At 45.5% G+C, this 21686-nt stretch overlaps 1 protein-coding gene across 10 annotated transcripts in view; it reads right to left on the bottom strand.

Annotated features, from left to right (window-relative positions):
• LMAN2L (lectin, mannose binding 2 like) overlaps positions 1-20483 on the bottom strand; it is a 34193-nt gene extending 13710 nt beyond the window's left edge. Inside the window, exons 1-5 of one of the 10 annotated variants that reach the window (XM_063789577.1) lie at positions 20209-20476; positions 18305-18423; positions 17493-17573; positions 14744-14861; positions 13856-13938 (exon numbers count right to left, since the gene is read on the bottom strand). In XM_063789577.1, coding sequence (XP_063645647.1) covers positions 13856-13938; positions 14744-14753 — 93 coding nt within the window. In that variant the 5' untranslated portion in view covers positions 14754-14861; positions 17493-17573; positions 18305-18423; positions 20209-20476. Of the gene's footprint in view, positions 1-13855; positions 13939-14743; positions 14862-17492; positions 17574-18304; positions 18424-20208 lie in introns of all 10 variants that reach the window. The other 9 variants (XM_063789575.1, XR_001715932.3, XM_001150690.5 and 6 more) reach the window with 9 other exon arrangements.
• Between the last annotated feature and the right edge of the window lie 1203 nt (positions 20484-21686).

Raw genomic sequence — 21686 nt, 5'->3', positions numbered from 1 at the left:
TGTCGCCCATGCTGGAGTGCAGTGGCGTAATCTCGGCTCACTGCAACCTCCGCCTCCCAGGTTCAAACAATTCTTCTGCCTCAGCCTCCCAAGAAGCTGGGATTATAGGCATGCGCCATATCCCAGCTAATTGTTGTATTCTTATTAGAGACAGGGTTTCACCATGTTGGCCAGGCTGGTCTCGAACTCCTGACCTCAAGTGCTGGGATCATAGGCATTGGCCACTGCACCTGGCCAAAAAAAGTAAAAATTAACCTGGCATGATGGCCACCTGTAGTCCCAGTTATTCAGAAGGCTGAGGCAGGAAGACTGCTTAAGCCTAGGAGTTCGAGGCTGCAGTGAGCTATCACTGTGCCACTGCACTCCATCCTGGGTGATAGAATGCAAGACTCAGTCTCAAAAGAAAAAAAAAAAGACTTGAGGAAATGTTTTTTTAACTGGATGGCATGGTATTGTTAAATTTTCTTCCAGTTCAAAGGAGGAAAAAACAATCATCACATCAAAAAAAAGTATGAGGAGTATCTCAAAGTATGAGGAACACCTCAAAAACAACTCCCAAGCTCTTCTCCCCACTCTCTAGCTATTTCTGCCTCCCCAGGGGTGAGGCCCAAACATCTCACAGAAAAGAATGAAGGCCAAGACCGCAACGGTTACACTCTGTGCTCTCATTCCAGGAAGGCCTCTTCTCATTCATCACGCTCTGATTTCAACGGAAACACATTGTAGCTCCAAGATTGCTACTGACTTCCCTGCAACTTTTCACCAACATCTGGGTAGGTTTGTGTGAGAAAGTGATGATCATCAGCTGATGACTTGATAGTGCAAGATAATCAGGTTATCTTTACCTTTTTTTTTTTTTTTTGATTTTTTGTAGAGATGAGGACTTGCTATGTTGCCTAGGCTGGTTTCAAACTCCTGGACTCAAGCTATCTTCCTGCCTTGGCTTCCCAAAGTGCTGGGATTATAGGCACGAGCTACTGTGCCTGCCCACTGGTGATCTTTTAATCAACATTAAAAAATAACTACAATACAGCCAGGCGCGGTGACTCACGTCTGTAATCCCAGTGCTTTGGGAGGCTGAGGTGGGCAAATCACAAGGTCAGGAGTTCGAGACCAGCCTGGGCAACATGGTGAAACCTCGTCTCTACTAAAAACACAAAAATTAGCCAGGCGTGGTGGCAGGCACCTGTAATCCCAGCTACTCGGAATGCTGAGGCAGGAGAATCACTTAAACCTGGGAGATGGACGTTGCAGTGAGCCAAGATCACGCCACTGCACTCCAACCTGGGCGACAGGGTGAGACTCAGTCTCAAAAAAAATAAATAAAATAAATAACTACAACACTGAGATATAATTCACAGACCACACAATTCACTTAAAGTACATAATTCAATGGCATTTAGTATATTCAGAGTTAAGATTATGATTACCACAACCAATTTTAAAACATTTTCATCACCCCAAAAAAAAATCCCATGCCCACTAGTAGTCACTCTCCTCATCTCCACCCCACATTACCCCAGCCCTAGACAACCACTAATCTACTTTCTGTCTCTACAGATTTGCCTATTCTGGACATTTCATATGCATGGGATCATACAATGTGTGGGTCTTTTGTGACTGGCTTCTTCCACTTAGCATAGTGTTTTCATGGGTCATCCATGTTGGAGCACATATCGATACTTAATTTCCTCCAGTTTTTTTTTTTTTTTTTTTTTTTTGAGACAGGGTCTTGCTATGTCACCCAGGCTGGAGTGCAGTGGTGTGATCAAGGCTCATTGCAACCTCGAGGTCCTGGGCTCAAGTGATCCACTCACCTTGGTCTCCTAAAGTGCTAGAATTACAAGTGTAAGCCACTGTGCCTGGCAATTACTCCTACTTTGTTTTTTTTTTCTTTTGAGACAGTCTTGCTCCATCACCCAGGCTACAGTGCAGTGGCAATCATAGCTCACTACAGCCTTGACCTCCCAGACTCAAGCAATCCTCCTGCCTCAGCCTGCAAAGTAGCTGGGACCAGATTTTTTTTGTTTTTTGTAAAGATGGGGTCTCCCTATGTTGCCCAAGCTGATCTAAAACTCCTAGACTCAAGCAATCCTTCCACCTTGGCCTCCCAAAGTGTTGGGATTATAGGCACGAGCCACCACACCCAGTGATACTTAATTATTTTCATTGCTGATATTTCCATTATAACAATATATCACATTTTGTTTATCCTCTAATCCAGTAGTCCTCAACCTTTTTGGCACCAGGGACTGGTTTCCTGGAAGACAATTTTTCCATGAACCGGGGAGTTGGAGGCGGGGTGGTTTCGGGATGATTCAAGCACATTACATTTATTGTGTACTTTCTTTCTTTTTTTTTTGAGACGGAGTCTCGCTCTGTTGCCCAGGCTGGAATCCAGTGGCGCGATCTTGGCTCACTGCAAGCTCCGCCTGCCAGGTTCACGCCATTCTCCTGCCTCAGCCTCCCAAGTAGCTAGGACTACAGGTGCCCGCCACCACGCCCAGCTAATTTTTTTGTATTTTTAGTAGAGACAGGGTTTCATCGTGTTAGCCAGAATGGCCTCAATCTCCTGACCTCGTGATCCGCCCACCTTGGCCTCCCAAAGTGTTGGGATTACAGGCGTGAGCCACCGCACCCGGCCTGTGTACTTTATTTCTATTATTATCACGTTATAATATATAATGAAATAATTATACAGCTCGCCATGATGTAGAAATCAGCGGGAACCCTGAGCTTGTTTTCCTGCAACTAGATAGTCCCATCTGGGGGTGATGGGAGACAGTGACAGATCATCAGGCATTAAATTCTCCTAAGGAGAAAACTAGATCCCTCGCATGCTCAGTTCATAAGAGGGCTCCTGCTCCTATGAGAATCTAATGCCACCACTGATCTGAGAGGAGGCGGAGCTCAGGCAGTAATGAGAGCAATGGGGAGCAGCTGTAAATACAGATAATGCTTCACTTGCTCGCCCACCATTCACCTGCTGTGCAGCCTGGTTCCTAACAGGTTGGGGACCCCTGCTCTAATCAGTTGATGGACATTTAAGTTGTATCCATTTCTTGGCTATTATGAATAATGCTGCTATGAACATTCATATAAAAGTTTTTGTGTAGGCCGGGTGCAGTGGCTCATGCCTATAATCCCAGCACTTTGGGAGGCCAAGGCGGGCGGATAACTTGAGGTCAGGAGTTTGAGACTAGCCTGGCCAACATGGCAAAACCCGTATCTACTAAAAATGTAAAAATTAGCCGGGCGTGGTGGCAGGCGCCTGTAATCCCAGCTGCTTGGAAGTCTGAAGCAGGGGAATCACTTGAGCCCGGGAGGCAGAGGTTGCAGTGAGCTGAGATCACGCCACTGCACTTCATACTGGGCAACAGAGCAAGACTCCATTTCAAAAAAAAAAAAAGTTTTGTGTAGATGTTTTCATTTCTCTTAGGTACACACCTATGAGTGGAATTGCTAGATCATGTAAAGTCTATGTTTAGTCATTTGAAGAAATGTCAAACTTTTCCAAAGGAACTGCACCATTTTACATTCCCACCAGCAGTCTATGAGGGTTCCAATTACTCCATATCCTTGCCAACACTTCTAATCTTTTTTATTTTAGCCATTCTAGCAGGTGTAAAATAGTGTCTTATGGTTTTAATTTGCATGTCCCTGATGGCTGATGATGCTCAGCCTCTTTTCAAGCTTCTTGGCCACTTGTATATCTCTTCTAGAGAAATACCTATTAAGATCTTTTGCCCATTTTCTAATTTGGTTGTCTTACTATTCAGTTGTAATAGTTCTTTACGTTTCAAACAAATCTCTAATAAGATATGATTTGCATATATCTTTTCCCATTCTGTAGGTTCTTTACATTTCCTTGATGATGTCCTATGAAACATGTAAGGTTTCCATTTTGATGAAGTTCAATTTATCCTTTTCTTTCGTTGCTTTTTCTTTTGGTGTCACATCTAACAACTGCCTGATCCAAAGTCAAGAAGAATCAACCCGATATATTTTTTTTTTCTAAAAGTTTTATAGTTTTAATTTTTACATTTAGATCTTTCATCCATTTCGAGTTAAATTTTCTGTGTGGTGTGAAGTAGGGAATAACTTCATTATTTTACACGTGGATAACTAGTTGTTGAAAAGATGATTCTTTCCCCATTGAATTATCTTGTGGAAAATTAATTGATTAGACCGGGCACGGTGGCTCACGCCTGTAATCCCAGCACACTGGGAGGCCGACGCGGGTGGATCACGAGATCAGGAGATCGAGACCATCCTGGCTAACATGGTGAAACCCCATCTCTACTAAAAATATATATATTAAAAAAAAAAATAGCTAGGCGTGGTGGCAGGCACCTGTAGTCCCAGCTACTCGGGAGGCTGAGGCAGGAGAATGGCGTGAACCCAGGAGGCAGAGCTTGCAGTGAGCCGAGATCGTGCCACTGCACTCCAGCCTGGGAGACAGAGCGAGACTCTGTCTCAAAAAAAAAAAAAAAGAAAAAGAAAATTAATTGATTAAATGTGACGTTTTATTTCCAGACTCTCAGTTCTATTCCATTGATCTGTATGTCTACCCAGATGCCAGTAGCACACTGTCTTTATTATTGTAGCTTTGTAGTAAGTTTTGAAATCAGAAAGTGTGAGCATTCCAACTTCACTGTTTGTTAAGATTATTTTGGTTATTCTGAGTCCCTTGAATTTCCATATGGATGTTAAGATCAGCTTGTGAATTTTTGCCAAGAAGCCAGCTAAGTTTTTGAGAGGTAGGGACTGCATAGAGCAATGTGGGGAGTACTGCTATCTTAACAATACCAAGTCTTCCAATCCATGCCATAGAACATCTTTCCATTTACATGGATCTTCTTTAATTTCCTCCAATAATTTTTTTTACTTTATTTCATTTTTGAGACAGGGTCTTGCTCTGTTACTGAGGCTAGAGTGCAGCGATGCGATCGTGGCTCACTGTGGACTCACCCTCCTGAGCAAACCTCCACCTCAGCCTCCCGGGTAGCATGCATCACCCACCACACCAGGCTAATTTTTTTTGAGACAGAGTCTTGCTCTGTTGCCCAGGCTGGAGTGAAGTGGCGCAATCTCGGCTCACTGTAGCCTCCGCCTCCCAGGTTCAAGCAATTCTCCTGCCTCTGCCTCCCGAGTAGCTGGGACTACAGGCGCACACTGCGAAGCTCGGCTAATTTTTTTATTTTTATTTATTTATTTATTTTTGATGGAGTCTTGCTCTGTCGCCCAGGCTGGAGTGCAGTGGCGCGATCTTGGCTCACTGCAAGCTCCGCCTCCCGGGTTCATGCCATTCTCCTGCCTCAGCCTCCCAAGTAGCTAGGACTACAGGCGCCGCCACCACGCCTGGCTAATTTTTTTGTATTTTTAGTAGAGACGGGGTTTCACCTTGTTAGCCAGGATGGTCTTGATCTCCTGACCTCGTGATCCGCCCGCCTCAGCCTCCCAAAGTGCTGGGATTACAGGCGTGAGCCACAGTGCCCGGCCTATATTTTTAATAGAGACGGGGTTTCACCATCTTGGCCAGGATGGTCTTGATCTCCTGACCTCGTGATCCACCCGTCTCAGCCTCCCAAAATCCCTCCCCTGTTGGGATTACAGGTGTGAGCCACCACGCCTGGCCTAATTTTATTTTTTGTAGAGACAAGATCTTGCTGTGGTGCCCAGGCTCATTTCAAACACCTGGCCTAAGGTGATTCTCCCACTTCAGCCTCCCACAAGTGCTGGGATTATAGCTGTGAGCCACCACACCTGGCCCCAACAATATTTTGTAGTTGTCAAAGTTTTTCTATTAAATTTTCTTTTCTTTTTTTTTTTTTTTTTTGAGACGGAGTCTCGTTCTGTCACCCAGGCTGGAGTGCAGTGGCATAATCTTGGCTCACTGCAACCTCCACCTCCCAGGTTCACGCCATTCTCCTGCCTCAGCCTCCCGAGTAGCTGGGACTACAGGCGCCCGCCACCATGCCCAGCTGATTTTTTTGTATTTTTTTAGTAGAGATGGGGTTTTACCATGTTACCCAGGATGGTCTCGATCTCCTGACCTTGTCATCTGCCCGCCTCAGCCTCCCAAAGTGCTGGGATTACAGGCGTAAGCCACCGCACCCGTCCAAATTTACTTCTAAGTATTTTATTCTTTTTGATAACACTGCAAATGGAGTTGTTTTCTCATTTCATTTTCAGATTGTTCACTGAAAATACATAGAAATAAACCTGATTTGCCAGGCGCGGTACCTCACGCCTGTAATCCCAGCACTTTGGGAGGCCGAGGCAGGTGATCATGAGGTCAGGAGTTCAAGAACAGCCTGACCAACATGGTGAAACCCCATCTCTACTAAAAATACAGAAATTAGCCAGGCGTGGTAGCACGTGCCTGTAATCCCAGCTACTCTGGAGGCTGAGGCAGAAGAATCACTTGAACCCAGGAGGCGGAGGTGGCAATGAGCAGAGATCATGCCACTGCATGCCAACCTGTGTGACAGAGTGAGACTCCGTCTCAAAAAAGAAAAAAAAAAGAAATAAACCTTTTTTATAATATTTTAGCATATTTTTATAATATTTTTGCATACTGATCTCGTATCCTTCAACCTTGCTAAATTCATTTAGTAGTTCTAATAGGTTTTTTTTGTGGATTCCTTAGGATTTTCCATGTTCTGCCATCTGCAAATAGAAATAGTTTTACTTCCTTTCCAATCTGAATGTCTTTTATTTCACTTTCATGTCTCTTGCCCTAGCTAGGTCCTCCAGTACAACATTAAACAGAAGTGATAAGAGTGAATATCCTCATTTTATTCCTGATCTTAGAAGGAAAGAATTCAACTGTTTACCACTAAATATGTTAGCCGTGGGTTTTTCTAGCCAAGCACAGTAGCTCACGCCTGTAATCCCAGCACTTTGGGCGGCCGAGATGGGCAGATCACCTGAGGTCAGGAGTTTGAGACCAGCCTGGCAAACATGGCAAACTCCCGTCACTACTAAAAATACAAAAACTTAGCTGGGAGTGGTGGTGGGCGCCTGTAATCCCAGCTGCTCAGGAGGCTGAGGCAAGAGAATTGCTTGAACCCAGGAGGTGGAGGTTGCAGTGGGCAGAGATCATGCCACTGCACTCCAGCCTGGGTGACAGAGCAAGATTCTGTCTCAAAAAAATAAAAAGGTTGGGTGCAGTGGCTCACTCACACCTGTAATCCCAGCACTTTGGGAGGTCGAGGTGGGCAGATCACTTCAGGTCAGGAGTTCAAGACTAGCCTGATCAACATGGTGAAACCCCGTCTCCACTAAAAACACAAAAATTAACCAGGTGTGGTGGTGCACGTCTGTAATCTCAGCTACTTGGGAGGCTGAGGCAGGAGAATCGCTTGAACCCGGGAGGCAGATGTTGCAGTGAGCCAAGATCACGCCACTGCATTCCAGCTCAGGTGACAGAGCGAGACTCTATCTCAAAAAAACATAAAAATAAAAAATGTGTGTGTGACACACACACAAACACATATATATATATTAGCTGTGGGTTTTTTCATAGATGCCCTTTATCAGGTTGAGGAAATCCTCTTCTATTCCTAATTTGTTGAGTGTTTTTATTATCAAGAGGTATGAAATTTTGTCACTTTTTCTCTATCTATTGAGATGATTATATGTTGTTTGTCCTTTAGTTTACTAATGTGGTATATTATACTAATTTTCAGATGTTAAACCACAGTTGAGGGGCCGGGTGTGGTGGCTCATGCCTGTAATCCTAGCACCTTGGGGGGCCAAAGCAGGCAAATCACTTGAGCATAGCAGTTTGAGACCAGCCTAGGCAACATGGCGGAACCCTGTCTCTACAAAAAATACAAAAATTAGCCAGGTGTGGTGGCGCATGCCTGTGGTCCCAGCTACTGGGAAGGAGGCTGAGGTAGGAGGATTGAGCCTATATACTGAAGTCTCTCACCCTCTTCTCAGATGCATTACTGGTTGCTATGATTTTCCCAATATTTTCTCATGAACAAATGTGGTAAGAAGTTGAGCAACAGGGTCATGTGGACTCTCGTGACAAGGAAACAAGAAACCAGAAAAATGTTTTTACCACTGTCTTGAGGAATTTCATGAATTGTTCCACATGCCCTCCTACCTGCTCCTTGTCTTCCTTGTCTAGGACATCTTCTGCACACATACCACGGTCATTTGTAAGTTCTCAAAAGGTACAGTATTTGTCACCCTCTTTTAATGAGCTCAAAATAATAAAGCAATAATAATCAGACTGGAGTCTCTGGAGTCAGACCCACTACGTGTGTGACACTAACAAGTTCTGTAACCTTTCTACATGCACTTCAGTTTCTTAGAGATAATACTATCATCTACCCCAAAAGGTTGTTATGATAAGTAAATAATGTATGTGAATGTGCTTAGAACAATGCCTGGCGCCTTTATGTATATTGAAGTAAACCATGCCACTGACAAACACATTTGATTTTACCCTCTTAGATAGTTGTAGGGTGTTGGGATGTAGAAAGGAAGATACTTTCCATACTCTCTGGACTGAATATAAGATCTAACAACTGAAATTGCACTGGCCAGGCGCGGTGGCTCACGCCTGTAATCCCAGCACTTTGGGAGACCGAGGCGGGAGGATTACGAGGTCAGGAGATCGAGAGGAGATCGAGACCATCCTGGCCAACACGGTGAAAACCCGTCTCTACTAAAAATACAAAAAATTAGCCGGGCGTGGTTGCAGGTGCCTGTAGTCCCAGCTACCCAGCTACTCCGGAGGCTGAGGCAGGAGAATGGCCTGAACCCAGGAGGCGGACCTTGCAGTGAGCCGAGATCGCACCACTGCACTCCAGCCTGGGCAACAGAGCGAGACTCTGTCTCAAAAAAAAAAAAAAAAGAAATTGCACAGGACAGCATATGAACATAATATTAACAGGCTGGGTGCAGTGGCTCACGCCTGTAATCCTAGCACTTTGGGAGGCCGAGGCGGGTAGATTACTTGAAGTCTGGAGTTTGAGACCACCCTGGCCAACGCGGTGAAACCCCGCCTGTACTAAAAATACAAAAATTAGCCAGATGTGGTGGTGTGTGCCTGTAATCAGCCAGACTGGGTGGAGTGTGCCTGAAATCCCAGCTACCCCAAAGGCTAAGGCAGGAGAATCACTGAACCCAGGAGGCGGAGGTTGCAGTGAGCCGAGATCACGCCACTGCACTCCAGCCTGGGTAACAGAGCAAGACTCCATCTCGAAAAATAAAATAAAATAAGGCCAGGCGCAGTGGCTCACCCCTGTCATCTCAGCATTTTGGGAGGCTAAGGTGGGCAGATCACGAGGTCAGGAGATCAAGACCATCCTGGCTAACACGGTGAAACCCCATGTCTACTAAAAATATAAAAAATTAGCTGGGCGTGGTGGCAGGTACTTGTAGTCCCAGCTACTCAGGAGGCTGAAGCAGGAGAATGGCGTGAACCCGGGAGGCGGAGCTTGCAGTGAGCTGAGATCGCACCACTGCACTCCAGCCTGGGCGACAGAGCAAGACTCTGTCTCAAAAAAATAAATAAATAAAATAAAATAAAACAAAATAATAATAATAAATGTCTCTATTCTCAAGAAAGAAGTCAACCTGACAGAAAAAAAAAAAGGATGGGAGCTGGTAGAACATCATAGATAAAAGCACAGCTTCTGGAATCTGGTGGACCTGTGCTTCACTTTATATTGACTATTACCTTGAAACAGACACTTAACTTCTCTAAGCCTGTTTACTCACTGGTAAAATGGGAAAAATACAGACTATAAGGAGGTTTGACGAGGATTAAGACAATATTTGCAAAGTATCTGGCACACAGCAGCCATCTAATAAACAGCAAGTGATTTTATTTTTTTTTTAATGGCTTTTTTTTTTTTTGAGACAGAGTCTTGCTCTTGTCGCCCAGGCTGGAGTGCAAGGGCATGATCTTGGCTCACTGCAACCTCCATCTCCCAGGTTCAAGTGATTCTCCTGCCTCAGCCTCCCAAGTAGCTGGGACTACAGGCGCCCGCCACCACACCTGGCTAATTTTTGTATTTTTAGTAGAGACAGGGTTTCACTATGTTGGCCAGGCTGGTCTCGAACTCCTGACCTCGTGATCTGCCCGCCTCAGCCTCCCAAAGTGCTGGGATTACGGGTGTGAGCCACCGCGCCCGGCCTTAAATTTAGTTTTGTAAGGATAAAAGGAACCCATGTTAGTCCAAGGGTTCTCAACCTCGGCTATACATGTGAATCCCCTGGAAAGCTTTAAAAGAGGAAGGCTGCCTAGACTGCACTTCAGACGAACTGAATCAGAAGCTCTGGGGTTTGGACTGGATGTCAATATTTTTAAAAGTTCTCCAGGGAATTACAATGTGCACTTGGAAGTAAGAACCACAATAGCTAGCCAGAAAAGATGTCTCAATTTTTACCATCTAAAATAAATTTTTTTCAATTAACATCTACAAAATCCTTACAAAATAAACCCAAGTCAGAATTTCTACTTTCTCAAACCAGAATTACTACTATCTCATGGTGAAATGGAAGCTAACAGAGTTTGAACAATTTGTTTCTGGAAGAAACAGAGAGACAAGTTTAAAACTCTTGTCAGGCCCTAAAGCTGATAACTCTTATTCAGATCCATTTCTAACTACCACTATTTCCTCAGCATGACTACAAATCCAGTCATGATCCTCTCTTCAATAAAATCCTTTAATGTACCTACCCCTTCAGAATCAAGTCCAGACTCCTCAACAGGAACACAATCCTTCAGAACTTGGCCCCAAGTGGTATATGGTGAGCATGAGTCACATACACTCAGTCTGCTCTGGCTCTCATCTAAACAGTTCAGCCAACCAACCACCCAAGCAGATGCCAGTCAGTCTCAGCGACTAGTTAACATGCCGAGGCTACAGTGTTAATATTGTAGAATGCAAGGTGAACAGCAGCCCTAGGAACTGGCCCTGCTTTTCATTCTAGCCTCATCTGTCTCTGATTCTACTTTATTTCCACACACTCATCATCCCCTCTCTCTCTCTCTCTCTTTTTTTTGGGATGGAGTTTCACTCTGTCGCCCAGGCTGGAGTGCAGTGGCGTGATCTCAGCTCACACTGCAACCTCCACCTTCCAGGTTCAAGCGATTCTCCTGCCTGAGCCTCCTGAGTAGCTGGGACTACAGAAGCATGCCACCACGCCTGACTAATTTTTGTATTTTTAGTAGAGACGGGGTTTCGCCATGTTGGCCAGGATAGTCTCGGTCTCCTGACCTCGTGATCCACCCGCCTCGGCCTCCCAAAGTGCTGGGATTACAGGCATGAGCCACTGCACCCAGCCTCATCATCCCCTCTCTTAACCCTAGGACCTCGGCTTTTTTCCCTCTGCATGGGACACGGGTTCCTTACTCTGCAGACCTCAACCTAAAAGGCACTTCCTGGAAGAAGCCTTCCCCACTACCACCAACACTACTGCCCCACTTCAGGTTAGAAGCTCCTGCTGTGTCCTCCCATAGTGCCCCAGAGTTCCCCCATCAGCATTCTCAGTGCTACTGAGTACAAGGACCATGTTATCTTGCTCACTAATTCCCAGGGCCTGGCACCTAGAAAGTGGTTAATGTATGTGGAATGAAGAACAGCCCAGAAGGAACACAGAGAAGCAGCTGTAACTGATCCACAACAAAAGGTTATTCTCCTAACTCAGGTCTCACATTCCACCACCTTTAAAGTGAGCTCGCTGGACACAGTGGCTCATACCTGTAACCCCACCACTTTGGGAGGCCAGGGTGGGGGAATCACCTGAGGTCAGGAGATGGAGACCATCCTGGCCAACATGGTGAAACCTTGTCTCTAAAAATACAAAAGTTAGCTGGGCGTGGTGGCGTGTGCCTATAATCCCAGCTACTCAGGAGGCTGAGGCAGGAGAATGGCTTGAACCCAGGAGGTGTATGTAGGTTGCAGTGAGCCGAGATTGCACCACTGCACTCCAGCCTGGAGACGAGCGAGACTCCATCTCAAAAAATAAAAAAAATAAAAAATAAAAAGTGAGTTCTGTGGGAAATGTTAACAGCTGTTGAATCTAAGCATCACAGATACAATGATCATTCCCTATTCTTCTAATTTTTTTTGTTTATTTTGGTGACAGTCTTGCTCTGTTGCCCAGGCTGGAGTGCAGTGGTGTGATCTCAGCTCACTGCAACCTCCGCCTCCTGGGTTCAAGCCATTCTCCTGACTCAGCAACCTGAGTAGCTGGGATTACAGGCTGGAGTGCAATGGCGTGGTCTCAGCTCACTGCAACCTCCACCTCCCAGGTTCAAGTGACTCTCCCACCTCAGCCTCCCAAGTAGCTGGGACTACAAGTTAACACTAATACTAATAAAAATACTAATTTTTGTATTTTTAGTGGAGACAGGGTTTCATAATGTTGGCCAGGCTGGTCTCGAACTGCTAACCTCAAGTAATCTGCCCACCTCGGCCTCCCAAAGTGCTGGGATTACAGGCGTGAGCCACCATGCCCGGCCTTCTAATGTTTTTTAAGTTTGAAAATTTTCATAATAAACCTTTGAGGAAAAAAATAATGTGACCTTTGCCTCTATTTCTAATCCTGATTTCCTCGCTAGGTATTACTTAGCTACAGGATACCCAGCAACAACCTGTCATAATTTCCCACCATCTGATGGCAGTGCCGTAGGACACAGAGAGAGTACAAACCCACTGTCAATATAAGAAAGCAATAGCCGGGCATGGTGACTCACGCCTGTAATCCCAGCACTTTGGGAGGCCGAGACAGGCGGATCACGAGGTCAGGGGTTCGAGACCATCCTGACCAACATGGTGAAACCCCGTCTCTACTAAAAATACAAAAGTTAGCTGGGTGTGGTGGCATGCGCCTGTAGTCCCAGCTACGCGGGAGGCTGAGGCAGAAGAATGGCTTGAACCTGGGAGGCAGAGGTTGCAGTGAGCCGAGATCGCGCGACTGCACTCCAGCCTGGGCGACAGAGTGAGACTCTGTCTCAAAAAAAAAAAAAATTAAAAAAAAAAGAAAGCACTAAAAAACTCTTAGGTCAGGTAACAAAAAGGCCTGCCAACAGCCAGATACTAGGTTCCAACAAAATGCTAGGCTTTCATCAGTTTCCTTCTCGTTATAGCCTTTTCTTTCTTTTTTTTTTTTTGAGACAGAGTCTCACTCTGCTGCCCAGGGGGGAGTGCAATGGTGTGATTCTCTTGCCTCAGCCTCCCGAGTAGGTGGGATTACAGGCACCCACCGCCACACCCATCTAATTTTTATATATTTAGTAGAGACGGGGTTTCACCATGTTGGCAAAGCTGGTCTCGAACTCCTGACCTCAGGTGATCTGCCCACCTCGGCCTCCCAAAGTGCTGGGCTTACAGGTGTTAGCCACCACACCTGGCCAATTATAGCCTTTTCTATAGGCAAGGAGAACTGTTCTTCAGGTCTAAGAAGAAGAAGAAAAAGAAGCTGAAAAGTGTGTGCAAGTTGCAGAAGAGAGCACAGCACTGATGGATTAAAAGTCAGGGGAGGCTGAGTTACGTAAATTCAGCTTGCTCTGGTGCTGGTCTAGCAGCCAAATCACCAATCAACCAAACATGCTCAGTTTTAGTGGCTATCTAATAGGCACAAGAGAGAACATGATTATCAGTAAAGAAAAAGCCCCTGTTCAAGACAGCTATTCCCAAAAGACTGTGCACTCCTAAATAGTTCCTCTAGAAAAAACACTGACAAGGACATTAACTTTCGAAGTTCAACAGATGAAGAACCCCTCACTTTCTATCTCCTTTGTTCCCTCCTGTACAACATTCCTGAGGCAAAGAACTGTGATGTCAGTGTAGCTGACCTAGGCTCTGACACTTGCCATTACCTCTTGCTGCTTCTCCTCATTGGGGTAGGTGTCTACAAATACTCCCAGCCCCACAAATTTGTCCATGTTTCCAAACACAGGCCCTAGAGAGAGAGAACAGATGATGAACAATGAAATAAAGCTAAGAGTTGATAAAGGAATAATATATCACTATGATGGAGGAAAAAGTAAAATTCAAATGACTCCCAAGCCTCTCTCAAGATGAGAAAACACGTTTAAAAGTACCCAGCAAAGTGCATGGCCTGTAACAAGTGCCCAGTAAATATCTGTAATTGTTTGTTGTTGGAGGCAAGGGAAAGAGAGAAGGCCACTGCAACCTTATTTAGCACTCAGGCAGCTTCCTGATCCAAACTGGTTGCTAAGGTGCCCCTACAGAATTCTGCTTTACAAACAATTGGTAAAGACTATGCCCCCAAGAGAGAACTGAATTCCCTAGTTCTCCTTCTTGTTGCAAAAGAGATCAGGTCATATCAGGTTGAGCCTGCCATCTACATGGAGCAATAATAGCTCTAACACAAGGAAAATAGATAACTCTTCTCTTGACTCAGCAGTGCTGAGATCATTCACTGTAAATGTTCAGAAGAAATCAGCTCACCCAATCGTCAGCGTTCAGGAGAGCCAGTGCTCTCATCCAGCCAACAGGCCAGGTAGTTTCACAAGGAAACTCAGAAAGAAGTAACAAGCAAGCAACTGCCTCAGGATGAGTCAAATTCAGCTGCTTATGAGGACTCAGACCCGTTCTAGAGACTAGAAGGGCCAGTGTTCATCCACATACATTAAGGGAGAGGGAAAACAGCTGGCACTGTGGGGAAGGAACCTTTTCAAAAAGAGGGCACATGAAAAAGCAGGCTGTCACACCCACACAAGAGTAACACAGGGTCCCAATACCTGGCTGCATCCGATCCTTTGTGTACCAGATTGCCAAGCCATCCCCATGCAGATTCTTCTTTCCTTGTCCATGGATTTTGAAGTGCACCTGCAACTCCCAGTCTCTCAGGAAACATGGCTGAAGTGAGAAAGACATTAGAATCAGTAAGGAGCATGAAATGCAAAACCCCTCAAGCCCGCATCAGCAATCAACAGACTTGGAAAACACAAATGCAGGTAACACTAGACTAAGGGTTAAAACTTAAATCTAAGACTTGCTATGTGTTCATGTCATAAAATTAAACAGATTGAACCATTCAACTGTTTAGAGATTTAATATGAAAATGAATAAACCTCCCGATTATCTTCAACATTTCCCAACAGAAACAGGACAGAACTCCAAAGTTGGAAAAGACAAGAGTGTACCAAACTCCACTCCTGTGATCCTACACCCACCCAGCAAAGTAGCTCGGCTTTTAGAGTACAGATGGCTGAATTCATACTCATTTACAACTCAAGATCACCCCTCAGACAGAAAGACTCTGAAAAGCTGGATTTAAAGAAAGGTCAAAGCCTAATTTATTACAGTAGAAAAAGAAAAGCTAAGCTGTTACGCAAACGTTTCCAGGAATAATTAGCAGATACTACAAACAACTCTAATTAGCTAGACCTGGCCCTCTGCCAAGCTGAGGGGTAAGCCAGAATTCTCACAAGAAGAGCAAGTTACAGTCCCCAAACCCTCCCGTCCATGGCCAAGAAGCTTAAATGCACTTGAAGATGGATGCAAGTGGATGGTTAAGTGTTTTAAATAGTTGAACGGTTTCAAGAAAAAACCAGAGTGGGTAGTTGATTTAGGGAAGCTTCTGGTTAAAAGTCTACTGTGAAGAAAGAAGTGAAGGAAGAACAGACAGACCAGCTGGGTTCAGCCAAAGGCTCTCCAAATAGACTGTTCTGGGCAACTATTGCTAGATCATTTTCAGTTTTCATTCTTTATTTCTGGGATATTTTCCAACAGTGTTCATATTAGAAGTACACAGTCAAAATGAAAGGGGGTTGGGTACTCCTGCATTTAGCAAGGGGCCTGCAATCTCCTACTCTATTGAGCCAGTCTCTGTCTTGTCACTCTGGATTCTTATCTCTCTGCTGTTTCATTATGATTTCAGAGAAAGGGCCCAGCGTGGTGGCTCACGCCTGTAATCCCAGCACTTTGGGAGGCTGAGGTGGGCAGATCACAAGGTCAGGAGATCGAGACCATCCTGGCTAACACGGTGAAACCCCATCTCTACTAAAAAATACAAAAAATTAGCCGGGTGTGGTCGTGGGCGCCTGGAGTCCTAGCTACTCAGGAGGCTGAGGCAGGAGAATGGCGTGAACCCAGGAGGCAGAGCTTGCAGTGAGCTGAGATCATGCCACTACACTCCAGCCTGGGTGACAGAGCGAGACTCCATCTCAAAAAAAAAAAAAAAAAAAAAGATTTCAGAGAAAGGCCAGGCACAGTAGTTCACGCCAGTAATCAAAGCATTTTGAGAGGCTACGGTGGGAGGATCATTTGAGCCCGGGAGGTCCAGGCTGCAGTGAGCTGTGATAGTGCCACTGCACTCCAGCCTAGGCGACAGAGTGATGAGACCCTGTTTCAAAAAATAAATAAATAAATAACTTTCAGAGAAAGAGTGAAATTCAGTGGGGCAGGAAGCTGCCAGGAGGTAGGTATTATGCCCCTGGGAAGAGGGCAGAGTCACAGAAGTTCTCAGTGAGCCAAGAGGTGTCTGTCATTGATTCCTGGCCTCCTACAGCACAATGCTATACTGTTTTGCTCAGGACCATGTCTAATTGTGGTTCTGAAATTCTGCCACACACTGGATTCACCTACGGAGTTTTAAAAAATCCCAATGGCCAAGCTGCACCCTATTCCAATTAGATCAGAATCTCTGGGGATGAGACCCAGGCATTTATTCCAATGGATAGCCAAATTTGAGAACCACTGCTCAAACAAATGCATCCTATTCAAATAACTCAGAAACAAGCCCATAGTCATGGTGATAGCCAGATAACAGCGAATACAGGTATCAGAAGTCGAAAAAGGGAAGAACTAGAGGCTATACTAGAACTGCTGCTACAAGTTATGTAGAGACAGACAGCCAGCAAGACAGCAGCAGAGTATCAAGCCTTGAACATAATCATCCGGTAACCCACAAGAGCCCCATCAACAAACTTGTAGAAGTGTAATAACATAACACATATTTCTATAACCATTTTAACTTGCCACAGTCTTTTCATGTCTATTGTCCTATTTTATTCTCACGACAACCCCAGTGGGCAAGTAAAACAGGTATTCTGAAGCTCATTTATCAGATAGAGAAACAGAACTAAGAAGTTAAATAATCTGCCTAGGGCTCACAGGAGGACTGTGACAGAGCTGGACCGAGAATCCCAGTCTTTCAACTGTCCTTTATCTCTGCTACAAAAACACAGTGCTCTGTACTCTGTCCAAAAATGAGCTCGGCACTATGATCTAGGTTAAGGGGCCAGTTTGTGCAGATAGCTAATGTAGAAATTTCTCTTGCCCTCCTGAACAGGGAAAAGAAATCGTTCTCTTTTCTGAGATTCGCTTATCTACAACTAATGAGAAAAGCCATGTAAAAAAGTAAGTTCTTAGTTTAAGAGAATTCCAGAGAAAGTATCAAAGGATGCCAGAGTCATGCCCAAAAGTAAACTGGTCGTAAAAGATTTAGAAAGAGCCCTGGAAACAGAAAAGAAAGCATCATCTTACACTTGTACAAAATCACAGTGCAGCCACACCAGGAATACTGCATTCACTTCTTGTCGCCATACCTCAAGGAAGACAATGCAGCTAGAAAAGGTCCAGAGAAGGACAAATAAAATGACCAACAGCTCAGAGTGGCTTTCACATGAAAATAAAATTTTATATCAGACTCTTCAAATTGAAATAACAAGATGGGGATGCTGGGATAAGGTTTGGGATCAATTTAAGAGTACTCTCAACCAGGCCCGGTGGCTCACACCTATAATCCCTGACCTTTGGGAGGCCAAGGCAGGAGGATTGTTTGAGACCAAGAGTTTGAGACCAGCATGGGCAACATAGCAAGACCCCATCTCTACAAAAAATGTTTTAAAAATTAGCCAGGTGCAGTGGCACATGCCTGTAGTCTCAGCTACTCAGGAGGCTGAGGCAGGAGGAGCCCTTAAGCCCAGGAGTTTGAGGCTGCAGTGAGCTATGATTGTGCCACTGCACTCTGGTCTTCTTATAATCTTCTTACAAAGTGGTTAAGCAGGAGTTAAGTTATTATTAAACCCTAAGAAGTAGTACTATTGGGCCAATCAGGAATTAACGACATTTCAGGAAAAAAAAATGAATTATTTGCTATAATTACATAGAGAGCATTTTCCTAAATACCTGATTTATTTATTATCAAGGTCAGAATAATCTCAAAAATAAAGATCCTTGATATCCACAGAAGATAGAATACCAGGGGGATAGACAGTAAAATTAAATCAGTATGCCACTGCTGAACCTTTTAGGCCTTTCTGGGTCACCAACACAGGAGGGAGAAAGATTCTTACCACCCGGTTCCACAAGGCACCCTGTTTACTTTGCATATCTGGGGTAAGGCGGATATACTGGGTCATCACCATGGCATTGCCCATCAGATTCCACAGTGAGGAACTGCCTGTGCCCACACCTACAGGAAGGAAGTAGATCAGTTCATACTTTTCAACACCAATCCATTCAGAAAGCAGCCACCACAGAGCCTCTGAAAGCTGAGCCATCATCTTTTTCCCCCTTTAATGTCACTCAATCTCCTATCTTCTCTCAGTCATGAATCTTACCATCTCTACAGCTTTCACAAGGCGTTTATCAGGTAAGGACCCCAAAGCACATCAGAACTCTCACTTTATGCATGTTACAGTAACCATAGCTCACATCCATTCTTCCCGTTTTATATGTGAGTAAACTTCAGCATCGTAAAAGAAAAAAATTTTCCTGAGTTATATCAAAAAGAGTTTGACAGGCCAGGTGCAGTGGCTCACCCATGTAATCCCCACACTTTGAGATGATGTGGAGGGAGGGCATCTTGAGGTCAGCAATTTGAGACCAGCCTGGGCAACATAGAAAGACCCTGTCTTTACCAAAAAAAAATTAGCCAGGTGTGGTAGTCCTTGTCCATAGTCCTAGCTACTCAGGAGGCTGAGTTGGGAGGATCGCTTGAGCCCAGGAGATTGAAACGGCATGAGCCATGATTGTGCCACTGCACTCCAGTCTAGGCAACGGAACAAGACCCTGTCTCTAAAAATATATAAATAAAAATAAAAAGAGTTTGACCCTCAGGCCTCCGGGGCTTAGTCACATTCTTCCTTTTTTTTTTTTTTTTTGAGATGGAGTCTCGCTCTGTTGCCCAGGCTTAAGTGCAGTGGCATGATCTCGGCTCACTGTAAGCTCTGCCTCCCGGGTTCACGCCATTCTCCTGCCTCAGCCTCCCGAGTAGCTGGGACTACAGGCGCCCACCACCACAACTGGCTAATTTTTTTGTATTTTCAGCAGAGATGGGGTTTCACCGTGTTAGCTAGGATGGTCTCAATCTCCTGACCTCGTGATCCGCCCACCTCGGCCTCCCAAAGTGCGGGGATCACAGGCGTGAGCCACCGCCCCAGCCGTCACATTCTTTCTTTAAACAATCCTTAAAGTGTGAAGCTACTCCCTGTACCCTCACCTATAAACTTCTTTAAGAATGAAAACTTTGTGTCTGCAAACCCATAAGCATTAGCAAAGAGACAGCACAGAGGCACTCCAGGCATGTAAGTGAATAAATGATTACCCTTAGTAGTAGCGTATACTCTTGCACTTTGAATTGTTTTCTGTCCCACTACCTACGCCTTAGTGGGGAAAGACTTGTGTTAGTTAAGCCATCTGCACTGGTTTGTCATCGTTTTGTGGCTAACTGCATTAATTTTCTGGCTGATAAGCTGTGCTTAGAGTTCTGTGAACCCTAACCTCTTTCACCATAGGGCCCCTAGGCTGGAGAAGAGAAGGTGGTTCTACCCAGCAACATAAATTTATCATCTTCTCATTTCGTTCAAGTTCTACCCCAGTTCTTCCTCCTGCTTTATTTCTAGCACATCCACAGGTCCATCTGGAGACTGGCTCATTGCTAGTAGCCCTCAATCACTCCTCACCATTCTCGATTCTCTCCCCTTCCCAAACTCCTCCTGTCTAACTCCAGGCCTAGCACTAGTGGCACCCGACAGCCCTGCCTTTACCTACTGGAAACTTCCAGAGCTTGGCAGGCACACCTAACTCCTGCCTTTCAGACCTGTGGCTCCCAAACGCGGAGGGAGTCTCCGTGGGCCCCACCACCGCCAGCAGTTTCCTCCGGGCCACGAAGCCCTTCGCCGCCCCCGCCTCTACCCCTGAAATCAAGTCCCGAAGCCCGCCCCACTGCACGACCACCTCACCCTGGGCGCCTCACCCTGGTAGGGCTTCGACAGCGAGTGCTCCCGTTTCAAGTACTCGAACGTTTGACCCGCCCCGACTTGCTGTGGCCCCTGCCCAGACCCCAACAAAAGAAGAAGGAGTAACATCCTGGACCCATCCCGAGCCGACAAACATCGCCGCCACTGCTGCCACGACCCAAGGGGTCCCAGAGTCGCCGCCATCTTTCCCACCGCCGACCCTTCATCAAAAGCCCGCCCCGTCGCCCAACCCATTGGCCCGAAGAGCCAGCTGCCCTGCGTCCTATTGGCTCTCGTCAAGCCCCCGCCCCTGCAGGTGACTATATCACCGATTGGCTGGCTTCGGTATCAGTTGCCTTGCCAACCCAGAAAAGGGGCGTAGCCGAATGCCCAGGCCCCCTTATTTGCATTTGCCCTGAGTTCCGCTAGGCTTGCTGGGATACGTAGTTTATTTGTATTTTGTTTTCTGCGTACGAGAGTAAATTTAAAGAGATAAAACGTTTCTTCTGGTCCCAAACATTCTATCTTCTCTGCAATAGTAAGCTCCTGACTGCAGCTCTCTGAATCAATTTGGAAGATATAGCAGTGAAAGGAGAAATAGACAAATCCGTAAAATAGCTGGAAAATTATCAATTTATAAAAGACTTGAACAGCACTACCAACTAACTTGACCTGATGATATTTGTAGAAACTCCTCCTAACAACTGCGGAAGACACATTCTCTTCAAATGCAAATGACTCCTTTGCCGTGATAGTCTGGGCCATCAAGCAACCTACAGATATAAAAGAACTGAAAGCACACAAATTAATTAATTCTAAAAGCCATCACCTCCTTTCCTCCCTTCCTCTTTTTTTTCTTTTTGGTTTGAGACGAGGTCTTGGCCGGGCGCGGTGGCTCACGCCTGTAATCCCAGCACTTTGGGAGGCCGAGGCAGGCGGATCACCTGAGGTTGGGAGTTCGAGACCAGCCTGACCAAGGTGGAGAAACCCCGTCTCTATTAAAAATAAAAAAAAAAATTAGCCAGGCGTGGTGGCACGTGCCTGTAATCCCAGCTACTGGGAGGCTGAGGCAGGAGAATCACTTGAACCTGGGAGGCAGAGGTTGCAGTGAGCCGAGACCAAGCCATTGCACTCCAGCCTGGGCCACAAGAGCAAAACTCCATCTCAAAAAAAAAAAAAAAAAGAGAGACAAGGTCTTGCTCTGTTGCCCAGGCTGGAGTGCAGTGGCACAATCTCAGCTCCAGCCTCTCCCTCCCTGGCTGAAGTGATCCTGCCACCTTAGCCTCCTGAGTTACTGGGACTACAGGCACATCCCTTCGTCTTTATCCGGCACCACAACATGTGTCCAGACTGGTCTCCACGTAGCCACTAAAGTGATCCAAACTATCTAACCATGGTAAGTGTCAGGGTTAAATGAGTCAATATTGGTAAACCTCTTAGAACAGTGCCTTGCGTGTAGTAAGCACTATTTCTTTCTTTTTTCTTTTCTTTTTGT

Source organism: Pan troglodytes, chromosome 12, assembly GCF_028858775.2.
Source record: "Pan troglodytes isolate AG18354 chromosome 12, NHGRI_mPanTro3-v2.0_pri, whole genome shotgun sequence".
NCBI classification, from domain to species: Eukaryota; Metazoa; Chordata; class Mammalia; order Primates; family Hominidae; genus Pan; species Pan troglodytes.
This window is presented reverse-complemented; position numbering and strand designations above follow the sequence as displayed.